We start from the raw sequence: 18,243 nt of genomic DNA, 5'->3' as shown, positions 1-18,243 counted from the left end.
TAAGACAGAAGTTGGAACGTATTTATAAAGTCTTTGCAGACAAAATTCACTGAATGCACACAAACCGTAATGACAGATGAATAGTGCAATTTTATGATAAATACAATCACATCTCCCAACACGAATGTTAAAACATAGGAATGAATCAATCCCAATCTTTGAAAAACAAACAAACAAACAAACAAAAAAAGCAGATACAGCAAGGTTTATGAATTGAGTGCAGGTTCCCTAGCAAATGTGACTACATACTACCTGACGTTACAGTGAAAGGTAGTTTGGAAGATACAGTCCAAAATATTATTATTTTCTAGCACAGTTTATCAATATATTTGTTTTTATTTGCCTCAATAAGCATTCTCCTCAAACTGTTTATTGTCCCTTTGGAAATCCAAAAGCATACAATGGTGATCCAAGAAAAGCTTTTTAGTGTGGGAATGAGCACCAACACAGCAGCTGCAGCACAGTTGCATGCAGAAAGCTGCTGTACCATCCATTGACCCCTCTACACTGAAGTTTTAGTGCAGTTGCATTAGACTTGCTATCAGCTTTATGGGTTACATTTGATATCTTGTATTTCATCTTCATTACACTATTAAACAATTATGCTGACTTTACAATCATACAAAAATGAAGTGTATTTATATATTAACCTCTGGAAACAATTAACTTATGCCCTTACCCATGAAACAGCCATACAACAAATATAATATCTGATTAGGGGGTAGTCATCTTTTGTAAATACAGTATGTACCAAATGTAACAGAAAATGAACACTTCTGATTGCACCTGCTGTTACAAGAAGTAACATTTCTGCTTCATCTTAAAACTTTCTCAGTCAGTTAACTTCTGATCTAGTGTGCAATGTCTGTTGATGTGGCCCACTTATTTTACAATAAACCATTCTTCAGTAAGGATTGCACACATATACAATATAACATATTACATCTTGCACACACCCTAAGCGGAAACACGCTCATTCAAACCAACTTAGTCCTAAACAGCATATTGAAGATTGCTTAAGGCTTTTTTTTTTTTTGCATTTGCATTACTGCTGTCCATGCTAGACAAAACACCTCCATACATAACTGAGATTAATGTTTTTAGAGTTTAGGAACCCAATGTGATATGGTTACAAACAAATTAAGAAACACTGCATTTACCAAGAGGCAATAACCAAAAAAAAACAAACAAACAAAAAAAAAAACCTGACCACAAATGTGCATGAATTTGAACTTCATCATGAAAAGGAGTGATGTTTCATCAACTGCTTGGATCCTGTGTGGACGTGTAACCACATCAGTTAAACCGTAGATGATCAACTTCACTCGTACACAGGCACAAAGAAATTGAAAAACAGTTGGTAGCCAGTCTGTGCAGACTCAGGGTTTGTTTCTGTCAACAAAAGCACTTTATGAAGTAATGTCAGCCTTCTTTAAGCAGCATCAAAGCCACCAGTTTAATGTTACGAGGAGGATGATGACTAAATACATTTTAGTGAGGAAACTGCTGACTGAACGGGGGAAAACTGGCCACACAGATCAGTTTAACAACAAGACCATGTTTGTGTCTATGATAACAAAACTGAAGAAGGGGGAATCCTCTTGGAGAGGCTGTCAGATAAGTTGTAATTCCTTAACTCTAAATAAATAAATGTGACAATAGCATAACAAAAATATAAACAACCGTCAAATAAAGAGGAAAGAAAAAAGCTATGGTATATAAAGTATTACTCTGCAAAAGCACTTTTGTGCTGATGGGAGAATGCCAAATGTTGGCAGCAATTGTTAAGAAAAGAGAAAGGGAACACGGGGCTAAAAAGTGCCTTTGTGGATAAAACTCCACTCTCCCTCTATTGGCCTGAGAAAAGTTCTTCTGTTATGATTGCTGCTGCTCTGCCTCATTGTTATTTTCCACCACCATGTTGTTTAGCGGCGTCGATGATGTGGAGATGCTGTTTTGAAGCCCCAGTTGAACCAGTTCCTCCTCTGTGTTTGTCCATGAGCTCATTGACTCATGTACTGTTACTGTGTGTTCCTCCATCTGCTTTTGGAGGCTGTCCATCTCCTCTCTGAGAGAAAAAAACAAACAAACAAAAAGCATTACGTGTATTCTGGTATTCTTTGGATGACTGCCCAGCACAACACGACAGAAAGCTTTCTGTAGGTACGTTCATAATGTTGACCAAGTCCTTTGGTTAGAACACGAAGCTTACTTGAGCTGCCGTAGACAGTTGTGCAGGTTGTTGAGGGGCTCCTTGTTGACAGAAGTTGATGGTTTCAGCAACTCATCCAGCAAGGTGGCAGGCACTGGGCAGTCTGGGATCTTAACTGGCGTCACTGGGTTGGATGGGTTCCCCTCACTCTTCAGCTCCATGCGCTGCTGCTCCAACAAAACCATCATTATAGAGATGGATTTAGTCACTTATCTTCAGCAGGCATTTCTTACTTGGCATTATCCTCATGACACTGGCCTTAAAATCTTACTAAAGAGAGGGTGGGGCTTTAAAAGCATTACTCATAGAAGTTAATGGTCTCACGCCAGCTGTGTAAAAACATAGCCAGTGTTCACTGCCGTCAATGTAAAAATGAAAAAGTACATACTGTTTCTCAATGACCTTAGTTCTATTGTTTTTAAACATAAATATTCATATTAAAATAATATATGTATGTCTTAAATATTCTACGTTTCTGAAAGCCTTCATGCCAAAGAAGACAATTAAAGAGTGACTCAACACTTGAGCCTGACCAGTATATGAGTAGGCCAAAGTTATCATTCATATATACAGTGTATATATACAACCTCGATCTGACTGCACAACCAAAAAAAGTTGCTGTATAAAGCAGTACAAAGACATACACATATTTAGTGGTCCCCCCAAACTTTAAAGGTGCTGTGGCTAGAAAGCTTGAGGAGAAACACTACAACTGTCACAGAAGCCAACTTTTCACAGAGAAAAATAAGGTGCCGTACCTTCCGTAGACGGCTCTGTTTGAGCTCCTGTTTGAGTTGCTGGTTCTGCAACAGGACGGTCTTCATGCTGTTCCTCAGCTCACCCACTTTGGCCTGCAGCATAAACTTGTCCTTCCTGGTGCTACTCAGCTCCTCCTGCACCGACTCCAGCTCGACCTTGATGTTCTGAGACAGAGAGGCATCTTTGTTAGTGATAAACCCTTTAAAAAAATTCTTCCTTCCATCCTTCGTCTCTCTACAAACTGTTTATACTGTAAATACAACAAACTGTTATTTCTGTTTATACTTGGGAGATTTGTGTCCATACTGTACATGTAAATGAATACTTGCCTGCAGAGCTCTCTGTAGGTTGTCCAGCTCCCTGTGGTGACACTGCTCCATCATCTCCATCTGCTGTCTCTGAGCCTCAATCTCCCTCTGCCGCTGCTCCAGCTCCCACTTCAGGTCCTCAACCTGAATGAGTGTTCGGTGTTAGACATCAGTGCCACAGAGAGTTGTTCTCCAACAACAAGTGGTAGGTCAAACTAAGACCGAAACTGATTTCAGACAACTGGAACCTTTGAACACTAGGGGCATGGTAAAAGAGTAAATGGTCAAAGTGTTGTTTTATAATAATTCAGGCTAATTGATATTTGTTGATAATAAAACCTATCTATTTAAAAAAAACGCACTGCGTCATGCCCATTACATCAGAGGGAGGTAATCATGGCTTCTCTTTCTCAATATGTTTAATTAAAATGTCATAATGAGCTAAATATTTCAGTATAATCCTTGCTCAGAATCCTCACCTCTTGGTTAGTGAGGGGCTGCTTGGCCAGTTCCTCGTTCAGTTGTTTCTGGAGGATCTGAAGCTGTGAATGGGCCTCAGCCAGCTCCTCTTGGAACCTGGAAACCTCCTGAGCGTGCTGCTCATCCTGAGCCCTGCAGAGTACGGCATATTCAATGATAAATGAGTGGTAAGATGTATCACTGCTACAGATTTTGCAACACAATATTCGATAAAAGTGCCAAAAGTCACTGTATTTATTAATCAGGGAAATGCACATACTGTAGTTTGTGGGATTCAGACTGCAGAACTTTGACCAGGTCCTCTTTTGCCTGCAGGTCCTTCTTGATCTCTGACAGCTCCAGCATGGCTGCCCTGTAGTGTCGTCTATTGTGGGCTGCTTCAGCCTTTGCTGCTGCCACCTAAAGGACACGTTGTATCATTACAACCCGAAATATCCCCAAGAGAGCCAGCGCTTCAGACCAAAGACTGGTGGCAACAAGACAAAAGCTATGCAACAATTCAGGTTTCTATTTTCAAGGTGGCAGCATCTATATTATTCACCATATTTAAATTACAGACTCTTTGAATCATTTGAATGAACATGTTGTGTCGTTGGCATTTCAACTTGAAAACAAGGACAACACAGTGCATCCTGATGTTTGGCTTCGAGCTCCTACCTGTTCTTTCAGGTCCTTCACTTTGGTTTTCTCTTTTTCCAGGGCAAGTTGGAGAGTTTGTACCACCTGCCTCATTTGCTGGTCCTCCTCCTCTTTACGCTTCAGAACAGCTTGAACCTAAAACAACGATGAAAGGGAACACAATGATCTGTTAAAGAAATTCAAAAGTACATCATTTGTCAACCACACTTTCCTATTTTGGCACAAACGAAACACAACACAAGGATAATCCAAAAATATATCAACATTCTAAGATGCAAACTAATTTTCACCTGTAAGTTGAGCTGGACAAGATCTGCCTCTCTCTTAGCTAAGGCAGACTCCAAAATGTTGGAATGCTCACGCAGTGTATTGTGGGACTGTGCCAATCCAGCCAACTTCCCTTTCTCATGCTCCAGCTCAAGTGCTAGCTTCTTGTTGGCATCTTCTAACTTTCGAATCCGCTTCTTGAAGCATCGTGACTCTTGAAGCTGTGAAATCAATTCATGTCATGAATACAAAATAGCATGCATGAACTGAGTGATGACAATACAGGAAACAATTATTAATAATCATTAATCATTGCTCACCTCATCCTCAAGCTCCAGGACCTTCTCCTGGTATTCCTCCAGCTCTGTGGAGGTGAGGTTAATCACTTCCTGCAGCTCCTTCTCCAGCATGGTCTTACTGTTGGTCACAGCCTGCAGCTCAGCCTGCAGAGCCTTAATCTTCTCCTGGATGTCAAAAAACCACACTGTATTTCTGTGTACACCATATTTTCCTTACTCGACAACAGCAGTTAGTCAGCATTACTCACACTGAAATGACAAATATCTTTATGGCAAAGAAATACGAGTCCAGCATGTGGGCAGAATGCAGGCTATCCTATAAATCAATGGTTTTATTTGTTATGTATTAGTATTATCTTATTTGCTATTGGCACACAGTACTCGTTAACTTCAACTAGAAATTCTAAATATGACTTATTCTTCGGTTTTGCTTGAAGGTGGCAAGACTAACATCTTTTGGTTTTATTCAGGCCAGAAAAACAGGTGCTACAGGCTTTGTGTCCCTACTACCTCAGGCCTCCTGTTTGTAGTGTCTAGAAAGAGTCACGCTCATACTGTGTGACTGCTTAGCTACATATGTTGTAGCTTTAAGGAACTGTGAAGGTCTTGCAGGTCTATACAGTACCTGTAAGGCCTGGTTGTTTCCCCCATCAGAAACCTGGGCCTTGAGTTTGACTAGCTCTGCCTCAGCTGCCTCCTTGTCTGTCAGAGCCTCTTGGAGCCTCCTGCTCAGGATGCCTACGGCATTCTCGTAGGCCTTGTGTTTGGCCTTCATCTCTTTCTGAGCGCTGGTCAAGTCTGTCCCCAGCCGCTTCACGCGCACCTTCTGCTCTGAGATGGCCCTATTTGATGCATATAGGAAATTCAGGTGTTAAAAATGTCTTTGGAGAAATCAGGTTGTTCTGATAGCAGGCCGTACATACATACATACATACATACATACATACATACATACATACATACATACATACATACATACACAAGACGCATGTGCGCAGACTCTACATCTTTAAAATCACGGTGTAAAATACGGTGTAATTGTGTGGATGGATGTATTTTTCACATCACATGTACTGACTCATAATTCTATGTGGAGATCAGGAATTGTATAAGCAATGCCCTCAATTTGTATTCATAAATAGCACAGCAGAGATACTGCATGTATCATGGTCCAAGTCATTATTATGGAAATGATTCAAGCTCCCCTGTCCTCTCTGCAGCACATGACTCACTTTTTGGCTTCTCCCTCCATTTGCTCCACCTGTTTCCTCAGGCCTTCGTTCTCTTCTGTCACAGCTGCTAGCTGGCTCTGATCAAACTGTAGAGACTGAAGTGACAGAAAAAAACGATTGCTTCATGTTACAACTAGAACAGTTTACTTATATCTGCTAATACTACAACAAAACAATGAAGTACTTTGTGAAGTAAATCTGACCAGAAATCTTACTTGGATCTGGGTTTCTAGTTGATCCCTCTCTGTCTGAATGGCTTGCAGATGCGCCTCCATGTTGCTCATCTGCTCCTGGACTCTCACCACCTCCTTCTGCAGCCGAACCTGCTCCAGCTCTACCTTCTGCTTCTCCCCCTGAACGCCCAGCAGCTCCTGCTTCAGGTCCTTCACCTCTGCCAACAGACGCTTTTTGGTGGACTTGAGCTCACTGATCAGCTGGTCTTTGGAGCTGGCGTCCCGACGGTAGGCTTCCACCATCACCTGGAAAGTCAATAACACTAATGTTAGTGTGGCTCATACTTGTCTCCACTGAGACAGCGGGCAAAAGACTTTTTATAAAATACTGGAGATTACATTTTGTCACTTTTCTGCAAACCAAAAATGGAAGTAGCATTTTCAAAACTGAGGATGTAACTGTTTCCCAGTATCCTGTACTCTAATGTAGTTCATCTGTCGTGCTACAATACCTCACACACCGTTTATGTATTTACTATAGAAGCAGTCAAGAGACATACAGTATTAGTTTGTTGATAATACAGCCAAACTTCTTTTTAACCACCAACGGTTAAGTAGTTTGCTTTTCATGGATTGCTGAGAGCAGTCCCCATACAATTTGATGGATGAAGATGGAAGCCAATGTGCGAGTCTGAAGGGTATACAAAAACTCAAGTCTTGAAAGAAATCGAATACAATTCACATTTCTGTCATTCTGTCAGTAACGTCCACCCTCTTTATGACAGCCTGTCAATGCAGAATGAACAGCATCTACCACTGCTCAGTCCGCTGAGGCGTGTCAACCAGCACTCTTCTGAGACAACAGCCATCTGGCTCTACAATACATCCTCCCACGACAGCATCAGCTTAAGCCAGCTGGTAGATTCCTGACAAGAGGGTGCAATATAAATGTGTGCAAAGTCTACGCAGACTAAACTTCTACCTGCCTTCTACCAGCAGAGAGAGCACTACGTGGTCCAACGTAAGAGCAAAGAAGACGGCTTACCTTTTGCTGCTGGAACTGCTCCTTCAGTTTCTGAGCTTGCTTCTTCAGCAAACTATTTTCCTGTTGAAGAGTTTCAATCTGTAACAAAGCAAAAGAAAAACTGAACAAAATGAAGTGCAAGGTTGAGTCAAACTAAGCCACTAGCAGCTCAGCAATTCCTACAATGCTTTATAGCCAAAGGAATTGCTGCTCACCATGAGAAAGCATTTAACTATAACATATCTAACTCAAAGTGTCACTGCAGCGGTAGCTGGGAATATAATGATATCCACAACGGAATTTCAAAGCTAGATGTGATACTTAATCACACTTTTTCTACTATTCCCATACCTGATTGGCTTTGACCTGGACATCCTGTCTTAGCTGATCCAAGACATCTGAAGCCACCAGAACATCCTCTCCGAGCCGTTCGGCGCCCTCGTCAAGTTGGCTCTTGTCAGCCCGGGCTGCCTGCAGCGCTACCTCCAGGACAATCTTCTCGTTCTGCAGGTACTGGATGTTGTCGTCCTTGGCATTGCTCTCTGTTTGCAGCTCGGCCAGCTGGGCCTCAAGCTCCAGGTAGCGAGCCTCTAGCTGGTTGATGGACTGCTCTTTGGTGTGCAGGTTCTCCTGAGTGGTGGTCAGCTGGCGCATCAGCTCCAGATGCTCTTTCTGGAGTGACTGCAGCTGCACATCTTTCTGGGAAAGGGTCAACCTCACCTATGTGGCACAGAGTGTGAAAGGCAGTTTAGAGCAGAACACAGTAAGAATTTTAGTGGCCACACAAGGTGGAAAACTAATTACTGTTACAACTGACATGACTACCTGCTCTAGTTCTCTTTCCAGGGTGCTGGCTGTGTTGGCCAGTTTCAATAAGCGATCTCGCTCTTCCTCAAACTCCTCCAGTTTGTGCTGCAGATCATCTTCCACCATGGTCTTTGCATCCTGGATCTGCTTGTAATTAGCTTCCTGCGTCAGCATGTCCGCCTAAGTCACAGACAGTAAAAGGGTATACACAAAGATTGCTTGAAATAATATTATTCAAAAGCTAAGAAACAGTTATCAAACAATCAAATACATTTTGTTCCGGTCAAATCTAAGGTCCTTGACTGAATAATAACCTTGAGGTATGGGTTATTTGATATGGGACGTTGGAGAGTATACCTCAATGCTTTGCAGCTGAACAGCAATACGTTCTTTGTCTTTGATAGAGCGGTGCTGGGTCTCAGTGAGTTGGTGGGACAGCGTCACATTCTCCAGCTTCAGATGTTCCACAACACCAATCTGAGTCATCTGTCCAGCCTGGGAGAGGAACAAAAACAATACTAGTGTCATGTCAACTCTTGTCTGACAAATGTTAGGCCATGATGAAAAACCAACCGCATTATAGCATCAACCTTACCTGCATGTTGGCCATTTCACTCTGCAGTCGTACTTTTGCCTCCTGGGCCAGTGCTAGCTGCTGCTGGTACCACTGTCGGACCTGCTGGAGTGAGTCAATTTCAGCCTGGGACGTCTTCATTCGGCTCTGCAGGGTGCTGCGCTCCAGCTGGACCTGCTGAAGTTGGCTCTGCAGACCAGTCATTTGCAGGCGCAACTCCTGAACTACAAAAGTGTGAGACCAAAACATCTCATTCAATCATGAGCGGACATAAAAACCAGTAGTCTGAGTGTTCTCCAACACCATATTGGACAGTTCATTACAATTAGAGCTACACTTAGCTCTATGGGTCTCCATCACTCACCTGTATTGTCTCTCGAGGCTACAGTGTTTTGCATCTCCTCAACCTTTCCCATGAGCCTGTTGTATTGGTCTTCAGCCACTTTCAGGTCATTGCTTAGAGAAGCCAGACTAGCATTCTTACTCTCCAGACTGCCCTGAAGCTCCACCATGGCCTTCTCTAGCTGGCTGCAGCTTTGTCGCAGTGTGCCAACCTCCGTGGTGAGGGCGCTCTGCTTCTCCTGGCTGAACTGAGCCTCCTCTTTCTTAGCCTGCAGCTGAGCATTCACTGAAGCGAGCTGGGCCTGAAGCTCTGTCTTCTCTTTGAGAGCCTGGAGGACAGGACAGTACAGTCAGCACTTGTGCCCAATTACTCTTTGTGTTTCCAATAGTGTCATCTGGGTGGCCTGGCCCGCTAAGTCATGAAGCTAAATTGAATATTTTTGAATGTTGTGATACATGACATGGCTTTGTTCGCTGGCCAGTCAATATAAGTAAATGTTCAAGGGTCAAATTGATGATTCAACTCTATTTTTTTGAGGATGTAGTGTGTAATGGTGCTGTATTGTTGATTTTCATTGTTTCTGTTATTTTGTCCACTCCTGTATAGAATGTGTATGGATGGGTGATTGGTGCAGAAGAAACAGATAATCAGAGTACAGAATCGGTGTGTTACATTACCTGATTGGCCTCAGATGACAAAGATTCCAGCTGACCCTCCAGCCTCATTTTCTCTTTCAGCACCTGCAGCATTTCATCGTGGCCCATCACTGAACTCTCCAAAGAAACACTGAAACAAATGAAAACAACATTAGTGCTCAAATAATTGGTAATTAACATTTGTAAGCACCAAGTTCAAGGTGAGGAACTGCAGTTCTCACCAAGCAGTATCTCGTAATGTAACGTAATATATGCTTATATTTGGCAGAAATCACAGCGTTAAGGTCAAAAAATGCTAAATGATAAATACCTGCTGGAGAAACTGTCCCTGCGGCTGCGAGGCTCCGCTGTCCCTTCTCTCTCCTGCTCCAGCTCCAGCAGGTGCTGCTCTTCACTGGCTGCCTGCAGCACCTCCTGCAGGGAGGGGAACTGACCCATGGCTTCTGGGGCAATCTCCCTCCCCTCCACTGTGTATGACCCCCGCTGCCTTTCCACTGCAGCAGAGAGCATACCATATGTCCCTCTGGTAGACACGCTGCTGTAAGACGAGCTGTCGCTGTCGTTGCCGTCGTTCCCTGGCCTCGTTCCTGATTCGCTGCCGTCAATTTCTGATACATTGTCTGGGACTTGGAGCGAAGCACCAGACTGTGCCTCTGTCTCACAGGTGCTGCCCTCGGACATCACACTGACCTCAGACAAAGTGGACACTGAGCTAATGGTGGACTGGAGGGAGCTCATGGTGTTGTCTGTTGTTCTTACTCCACCTCCACCATCATTCTCAGGAGACTTGTAGTCAGCCAAGGAGTGGATCTTGCTCGGGCGGGGTGATCTGGACTTTCTCTCCTTGGAAGGGGGAATTCCCAAGCTACCCAGTTTGGGACCACGGGGGACACTGGTCCTCAGGAAGGAATACTCCTTGGTCATGGCAACAGTGTTGGCCCTGGGCAGAGCCTCGGGATGCAGCATGAGCTCTGGATCCAGGGTGCTGAATGGCCTGTTCTTGGGGGTGGTGCGGTGAGACTAGAAACAGGTACCAAAGAAATAAACTATGGGACAAAATGTGATATGAGGCTGCCTAGCTTGAAACACACAGTATAATGTATTAATTTAGGAATAGTGGTGACAGAAACTCTAAGGAACATATACACAAATATAAAGCACTCACTCAAAGGCAAATAGAAAAAGAGTTGAAAGGAAACTGACAGCTCCTCCATTCACTCACCCTCTCCTTATGTCTCTGCACTCTGTACTGTTTGAGTTGCTCCTCCAGACGCCGGCGAGCTTCCAGGCGAATCTTCTCCTCATTCTCCATCTCCAATGATGGCTTCTGGGTGGCTAAAGGGAAAAGAACATTAGGCCAAAAAGAGTGATGTTCCCTCTCATCACATACTGCACAACTACACCACCTCATTTACACAACAACTGATTAATGACAAAATTGAATCCTTGCAATGAGCTGTATGTTGCATCACTGATTCAATGATTGTATTATGTTGGTTGTATACTGCATGGTCAAGAGTGCAGCTGTCCGGAATCCTGTCCTCAAACACATGACACACACACACACACACACACACACACACACACACACACACGCACACACACGCACACACGCACACACACAGATATATGAAGAGTGTTCCATGCTGTATCACTGTTTCTATTTGTGTAGTTAGTTTATGAAGAAGAACTTTAACTCAGTCATGTCTCAGGCATTAAACAGGTATACATTAGATAAGATGGTAACACCTTATGTTAAGGTCCTAATTAGCATGCATATTTACTCTTTATTAGTCATTATGAGGCACTTATTAATGTCTTAGTCTGCATTAGTGATTATTGACAGCAAGTACTTTGCTGTACATGAATTACGATCTTAATAACCCAACCCTTAATAACCCTAACACCTCAGCCCCACAGAATAAATGCTTTCTAACGACTCATAAAGAGCCAATATGTGACAAATATGCATGCTAATAAGCATCTAGTTAATTGTGAATATGTGCACCTTAATATAAAGCGTTACCGATCAGTCATGTTCATGTTCTGTGTGGGTGTTCCAATGTGAAGCCAAACAAAATCACCACAGTTCGTGCCAAGCCTAAAAATATTACATTTGGTAACTGTGAACAAGGCAACTGTGCCTGACATTAAAGTACCACCAAAAACATAACATAATAGAAGGATTAGTTCCAAAGCGCGGCCATTAGTCCAAACAGCGTTCCACATGAAGCACCCACACAACAAATTCTAATCAAGCAATCAGATGCCTACAAGTTGCAGAAAGGGGGTAGACTCTAACAATTAAAGAATCCCACTCAATCCTTCTGTTCAGATAATACACAGACAAGGAGAGGATGCAGATATGAGCCAAAAAAGCACAACAACCCACAACAAAATGAGGTTAAAATATAAGGGGGTATAGAGGAGGCATTCACTGCACACGAGTTTATGCTTACACAATTCAGTCTCCTGCATAGGCATACTGAGTCTGAGCGACTGCAATGAATCACCCGTGTGAACCGTGACCTCAGCACTAGCCCCCTCAGACTTCTCTAGCATCATGGGTGGATAAGAAGCCACACCTGGGGAGGGCTCGTGGGTCTGGGGGTTGACAGGGGAGCTGGTGCTCTGGGGAGGGGCTGTTGGAGGCAGGGACCCGTTTATATGGGTATTTCCTGCGGGACCGAAGCCTTCTGCCAGTCCATCTCCATTTGGCATCGCATCTGAACTGACAGGACCTGAAAGAGAAAGGGGGGGGGAAGCCCCGAGGAATGTAACAATTAGTCATGATAAGTTCTTGTGAACTAGACTGCAAAGTGAAAGTTATTCCACTGAGCAAGCTGGTGATTTTGTAAAGCTATAAAAGCTTAAATCAAACATTCATGCAGCCTGTGGCTACTGAAGCATCCCTTTAGCTGCACCCGCTCTTGTATCAAGTGGCACAATCCGGCTCATCTTGCAATGCAATCACATTCAAATGCACCTAAAACCTATTTTCTCTATCAGCTTCAGCCTATGGGAGATTAGGTCAAACAAAAAGACACTGTACAAAAATTCAGGTTATTTTTCTGTCTGTGCTCTCCTCACTGGTTTGAAGTGAGAAGGGCTCAACTGGGAAAAGGTGGTGACACATGTCTGTGTAGCAATAAGAACTGAGCAACAGTTTAATTAAAATCTGTTGACAGTCGTGGTTTGCTTATGTTGCAGGCCACTGTCAAACAAATCTGATCAAACCACACCCTCACAGTCCTGACGTAGCACATATGTTGAAATTTTCACTGAGATTTTAATCTCCATAAATAATATCTAAGGATGTTTTACCCAAATACAAATTGTACAATATTCAACAAATACAAATCAATACTACAACTAACAATCCAACATGTAGTCATACTTAGTGTGGCTTTTAAGTAGCATTTAAAAATGTTATGGCTTTATTTTTTTTATATATATATATATATATATATATATATATATATATATATATATATATATATATATATATATATATATATATATATATATATATATTTATATTTATATTTATATTTATTTATTTATTTTATTTTGTATTATCATTATCGTTTATTTTATTCTACTTTATTCTAGCAACATTTTACTGTTGATCATTATTTATATTATGCTTTTTTATTTTATAAACAATTCACAGTTTCACTATAATCGATGTACTTTGTGCAACATTTCATACTTTTATTTTCATCGTTATTTTTACTGCTTGTAACACCTTTTCTTATCTTAACTACCCATTTCATTGTTGTCTTATTAAATTAACTCTTTGCTTTTTTGGTTGTTTTGGTCTTCATTAACCTCCCAATCAATTTTTAACATCCTACATTTTGTTAATTGCTTGTAAAGCTCTTTGAATAGCATTTGATTTGTTTGAAAGATGCTATATAATGTTTGGTTGATTGATTGACTCTATTGAAATGAACTGCCCACAACTGAAAATTAAGCCCACACAGCAGTCAAGACGAGTTCTGTTCAGCCTGTAAAAACATTTCCATCATGGTTCTCGGGGAGCTTTGTCAAGTCTGCGTCAAATAATCTTTGTACCAGTTAGGATATCTTTGTCTCTGCTTCTTTGGTTTTGACCATTTAAAAAAAAAAAACAAAACTTTTTCATATTGCCCTACTTTTCCTTCTCCGAAAGCTTAACCACTGCAGACTGTGAGCATGGTGTCCCCCTGATGATAACTAATTAGAATTCAGTTCAGCTATTTAACACATTAGTCCAAAGAGCCGTGTAACATGGAGAGGGGGCAGGCCTCGGGCCTTGTAATAGCTACTGAAACAGGTCATGCATGGCAGGATACGAATGTTAGATAAAAGAGATACCAGTAATATCCTCGAAGTGGACAGAACTTTGCAGAGCAGAACAGGCTGAACACAAAAGCAATACTTTCAAAAGGGCTCTGTAACATGACCTACCCAAACACATGTTTGCTATTAATGAAAGATTTAATAAGAAGCCTACAAGTCTACAAGCCTTGTGCACTGGAACATTATTTCCCTGATGTTGGGCTACATATACACACGTGTGTCATAAAACTCAATCTTGGCATAGGAATCACTGCATATTCAAATGGACATTTTTTTCCTAGAGATGTTCATTAGTTTAGTTTGTTTTTCTGTCCACAGATTACAGCTCTACCAATTCATAGCAGCCACTTTTTGGTTCATTTCACCACTCAGGAGTAGCAAGGGTGGTGATGACACATTAAGGCATGATTTCAGCACATACCCTTATATCCAATGAAACATTATCGTTTCATATTGAGACAGAACCAGTACTCACCATTGTGAATATCCCCTTTCATGATTTGCATGTTCTCCAGCCCTTGTTGTCTCAATTGTGGTTCATCCTCCACAGGATGAGCTTCAGCCTCTTTGGATTTTATAACATGGGCTTCTTTGTAAGTGTGCTCCATATGAGCTGCTTCTGATTCGTTACTATCCATTTCCATGAAGAAACTGAACAGTCAATACTGCTGGTGTGACTTTAGAAGAAGATCTCACAAAACCATCTTCTTAGGAGGCAGGATAGCGGGCAGCGTGTCAGCATCCAGGAACACTTCTGAACACAGACAACACTGAAGAGAGAAAACGTCAAGTTTAACATGTGCAGCTCTTGTTTGGAGAATGTGACACATTGTAGAAACATACATCACAGAACAAATTGTAGCTCCTCGGGGTGATCTGTATAGACAGTAATGAGGTTATACAACAAAGGGTGCTTTAATTTGAACATAAGCTGAAGTCAAAGGTTAACGAGCTGACTTGGCAGTTAAGTAGATTGTGCCGCGTTAATTATAGATAAACTAGTAACACACGTTGAACATCTTTACTTTTACACAGAGAAACAGATAGGACAAACACCGTTGACAAACATGACAAGCTCAAAGCGTCATTTGTGTGTGTTTGCATTTTATCGGCTCTGTACAATCTTTTGATTAGACAAACAACGTTAAACCGCATCATCCTGCAAACACATTTAAACTCAAGCCTTTCAGCTGTCATACTTTAGCTTACGTCAGATTGTGGGAAATATCAATTCTGTTGTGACACAAGCAGCAGCTGCTCCTGACTCACGTTTAATAATAATAAAAAAAAACATAAGCCATGCTGTCATTTGTGGACAGGCAAGGCCCGGCTTGCATGTATGAATTTCAAAATCTGGCATTAGGTTCAGTATGTATTAAGAGTGCAGCTGTCGGTTTAAAGCGTCACTATTCATTCAAAACTTCAGCATGTTTGAAGTGACACAATTATTGCACGCTGTCGCTTTAGCTGTGAAATGATAACCTTTGACTCGGAGGCTGCGTCGGTTAGTTAACGTTAGCTGGAGTCATCAGTTCAAAGACATGACAACGAGTCAGTCATTGATAAACGAAAACGTGCAGGCTGTTATGTTGCCCTCATGCGCTGAATGGGTTTAGTTGGGCTCTACTGGCTAATGACAAGGAGGACAGACTCAAAGTTAGGCGGATAAAACTAGCTCTCGATGCTAGCGAGACAGCTAACGTTAGCTAGATGTGTTTACGACGGGACCTGTCAAGCTAAATTTGCTAACTCGCGAGCTAGGATAGCCAGCGCCAGCGTACATGAGCAATTTCTCAAATACTTTCTATAATACAACGAATTGCCCTCTGTCGCGGAAGTACGTTACAACCCCCATTTGTGAATTATAAAATGACAATTTCGGTAAATGTTTCAAAGGACAGTAAATGCTCACCTCTTTGCGAGCTTCGCCTTTCACTACGTGGCTGTTTGGTTTCCGTCCCTTTTGTGTCCGACTGGAAACAGAGTGCGCCTACACATCTGGAAGAACAAGTAAAGCTTGTCAGACAACAGGGCGCCTGCAGTGTGCACTCACAACGTTTTAAAATACAAAGAGCTATACATTTATTCTGATGATTCTGTGAGATTATTACATTACAAACGCGCATGCCAAAGATAGATTTATTACACGAGCTGTAATATGGAACGGACAACACTTGTGGTAGATCTGTCGGATGTGGTACAGCGATTCACTCTTGTGGCAAAAGAGCTGCGCCCTACTTTTCTGCTGTGGCATCCTGCAGCTAACCTGCAGCTGCGGACGCTACCATAAGTGCCTGTATAAGCTGCCGATCCCCGTTAGTGCCCGCCGCCATATGTTGCACAGAATGCATGGATAGCATTAGTACGCATATCATTACAATGCCACTGCTCAGTGTAATGAGATTTGATTTAAGATTTGTATTGGCGTTTTATTTAAAATATCTACCATCGTCGCCCATAGGCGTTGAATCATATGCACTCTAAAATCACATCATTACTCTGCGGGCTGCATGTTGGTTCTCTGTGTTCTACAAGTGCCGCACTGCTACTACCTGTAAAAATACTAACATCTCGTAGCTTTCCATATTTTTTTTTCCCCCAACTCACATTGTGTGTATGCTAACATTAGACCGCCATTTGTAATACATAAATGCTCTCCGCTCTTGGATGTTCATGCAAAATTCTTTTTTTATGTTCATTTGTGTAAAAAGCAACCTTAATACTCTGAACTGAACTGAACTGAACTGAACTGAGTACACGCTACATTAACAAGACACCAAGGATGGCTGTCTGCTATGCAGATCACAGACCCCTTGGCACAGGCACGAGGTATTAATGGCCATCATCCAGTGTAGGGACCCTCAGCAGCGCTCCCACTGTCAGACACCTGCGGGCAAGAAACAGCGATCCATGTGTGAGGTGTGAAATGTTAGGCATATTACATCCAAGTCTCCAGGCAAATGACAAAGACTAGGGGGACCCACTTAATATTTTTGAGCAAAGAAAAGTATGAAGCTAAAGTTGAAATCAACAGGTTTTTTGAAGCGGTCTAATATTTTAGGGGGAAAAAAGGACTAATTTAAAGTCCCTGTGTAGGATTCCAAACTGTCTTATTTTGGTTCCATCTAGTGGTACTATCAAGAATGACACTGTCTCGTGCATGAGACAGAGGGATTTGGCTGGAAACGTAACACAGACCTCTCCAATTTTCAACACAATCGTTTCGTTTTTCTGCAACCCAAAACATAAGCCATTTGAATAACATGAAAGACGCTAAACCATCTTGGGAGAAGTACTTTGTTAAGATGTCTTGATGCCTATCTGAGATCTTGAGAGAGGGAGTGGCACTTTGGAATAAAATCTAACAGCGTGGATCCACCATAATTAATTACCGTCTTTGATGTCATTTTGTTTAAGTGTGGGAAAATAAGATCTAGCAGCCGAGTCCCTGAGATTTGGTACTCTCTGAAAGACGTAAGCATCGGGATATTGTAATAGGCTGGCCAATCAGACACTATGCAGGCATTCCCGTGGTTTCTTTACTTTCATTAATTCAGTGTGAGTGTCGGCTATGACTATTGAAGAACTCACCAAAATGAAGTAGCTCAGACTCTAAAGCTGATGTAATATTATGAAACCAACCACAAACAAGGCGCACATTTACTTTTGGTTATTTTAAAAGAAAATCAATCAATCAGGGGGTGTTTCAAACACAGACACAAATTCTGTCATAGTTGAAAAAAGAGATTTGAAAACGAGACTCCATACCAAATAGAAACAGGTAATAAGTCTTTACAAATTATTGTGTAACAATGACTACATGTAATGTCTTTAATTTCTTTAGACTAGAATTCAGGGGGGAAAAAAACGAAATAATTAATTATATTAATTCATTGACTTATTATTGCACTAATCACATTTATGGAACACTGCTGATAGATTACAAGAAGGAAGGAATATTAGGCTACAGAAATATAACGGATAGACCTAAATATAAGTTTATGGACACATTGGAATGACAAAAGCTACAGTCAGTCTACAATAGTATTATTACATTTTTTTCTGAGATTTGAAAGTAAATGTCACAGTCATAGTGGTTAAGTGAGCATAAAGTTATGGATAGGAG

The 18,243-nt window shown here is 41.7% G+C and overlaps 1 protein-coding gene across 1 annotated transcript; it reads right to left on the bottom strand.

Moving 5' to 3' along the window:
* Positions 1 to 72: 72 nt before the first annotated feature.
* golga3 (golgin A3) lies at positions 73 to 16,087 on the bottom strand. Its single transcript, XM_070963579.1, has 24 exons — positions 16,030 to 16,087; positions 14,593 to 14,887; positions 12,233 to 12,514; positions 10,996 to 11,108; positions 10,084 to 10,793; positions 9,795 to 9,903; positions 9,139 to 9,445; positions 8,796 to 8,998; positions 8,558 to 8,695; positions 8,219 to 8,380; positions 7,745 to 8,113; positions 7,415 to 7,492; positions 6,412 to 6,675; positions 6,197 to 6,291; positions 5,590 to 5,806; positions 4,986 to 5,129; positions 4,689 to 4,886; positions 4,417 to 4,533; positions 4,019 to 4,158; positions 3,759 to 3,891; positions 3,301 to 3,423; positions 2,971 to 3,135; positions 2,213 to 2,379; positions 73 to 2,068 (listed from the first exon to the last, which is right to left on the bottom strand). Exons 2-24 carry the CDS (start codon positions 14,759 to 14,761, stop codon positions 1,876 to 1,878), a joined length of 4,596 nt encoding a protein of 1,531 aa, XP_070819680.1. The 5' UTR covers positions 14,762 to 14,887; positions 16,030 to 16,087; the 3' UTR covers positions 73 to 1,875.
* Between the last annotated feature and the right edge of the window lie 2,156 nt (positions 16,088 to 18,243).

The sequence above is a fragment of the Chaetodon trifascialis genome, chromosome 6 (assembly GCF_039877785.1).
Source record: "Chaetodon trifascialis isolate fChaTrf1 chromosome 6, fChaTrf1.hap1, whole genome shotgun sequence".
Taxonomy (NCBI): Eukaryota; Metazoa; Chordata; class Actinopteri; order Chaetodontiformes; family Chaetodontidae; genus Chaetodon; species Chaetodon trifascialis.
This window is presented reverse-complemented; position numbering and strand designations above follow the sequence as displayed.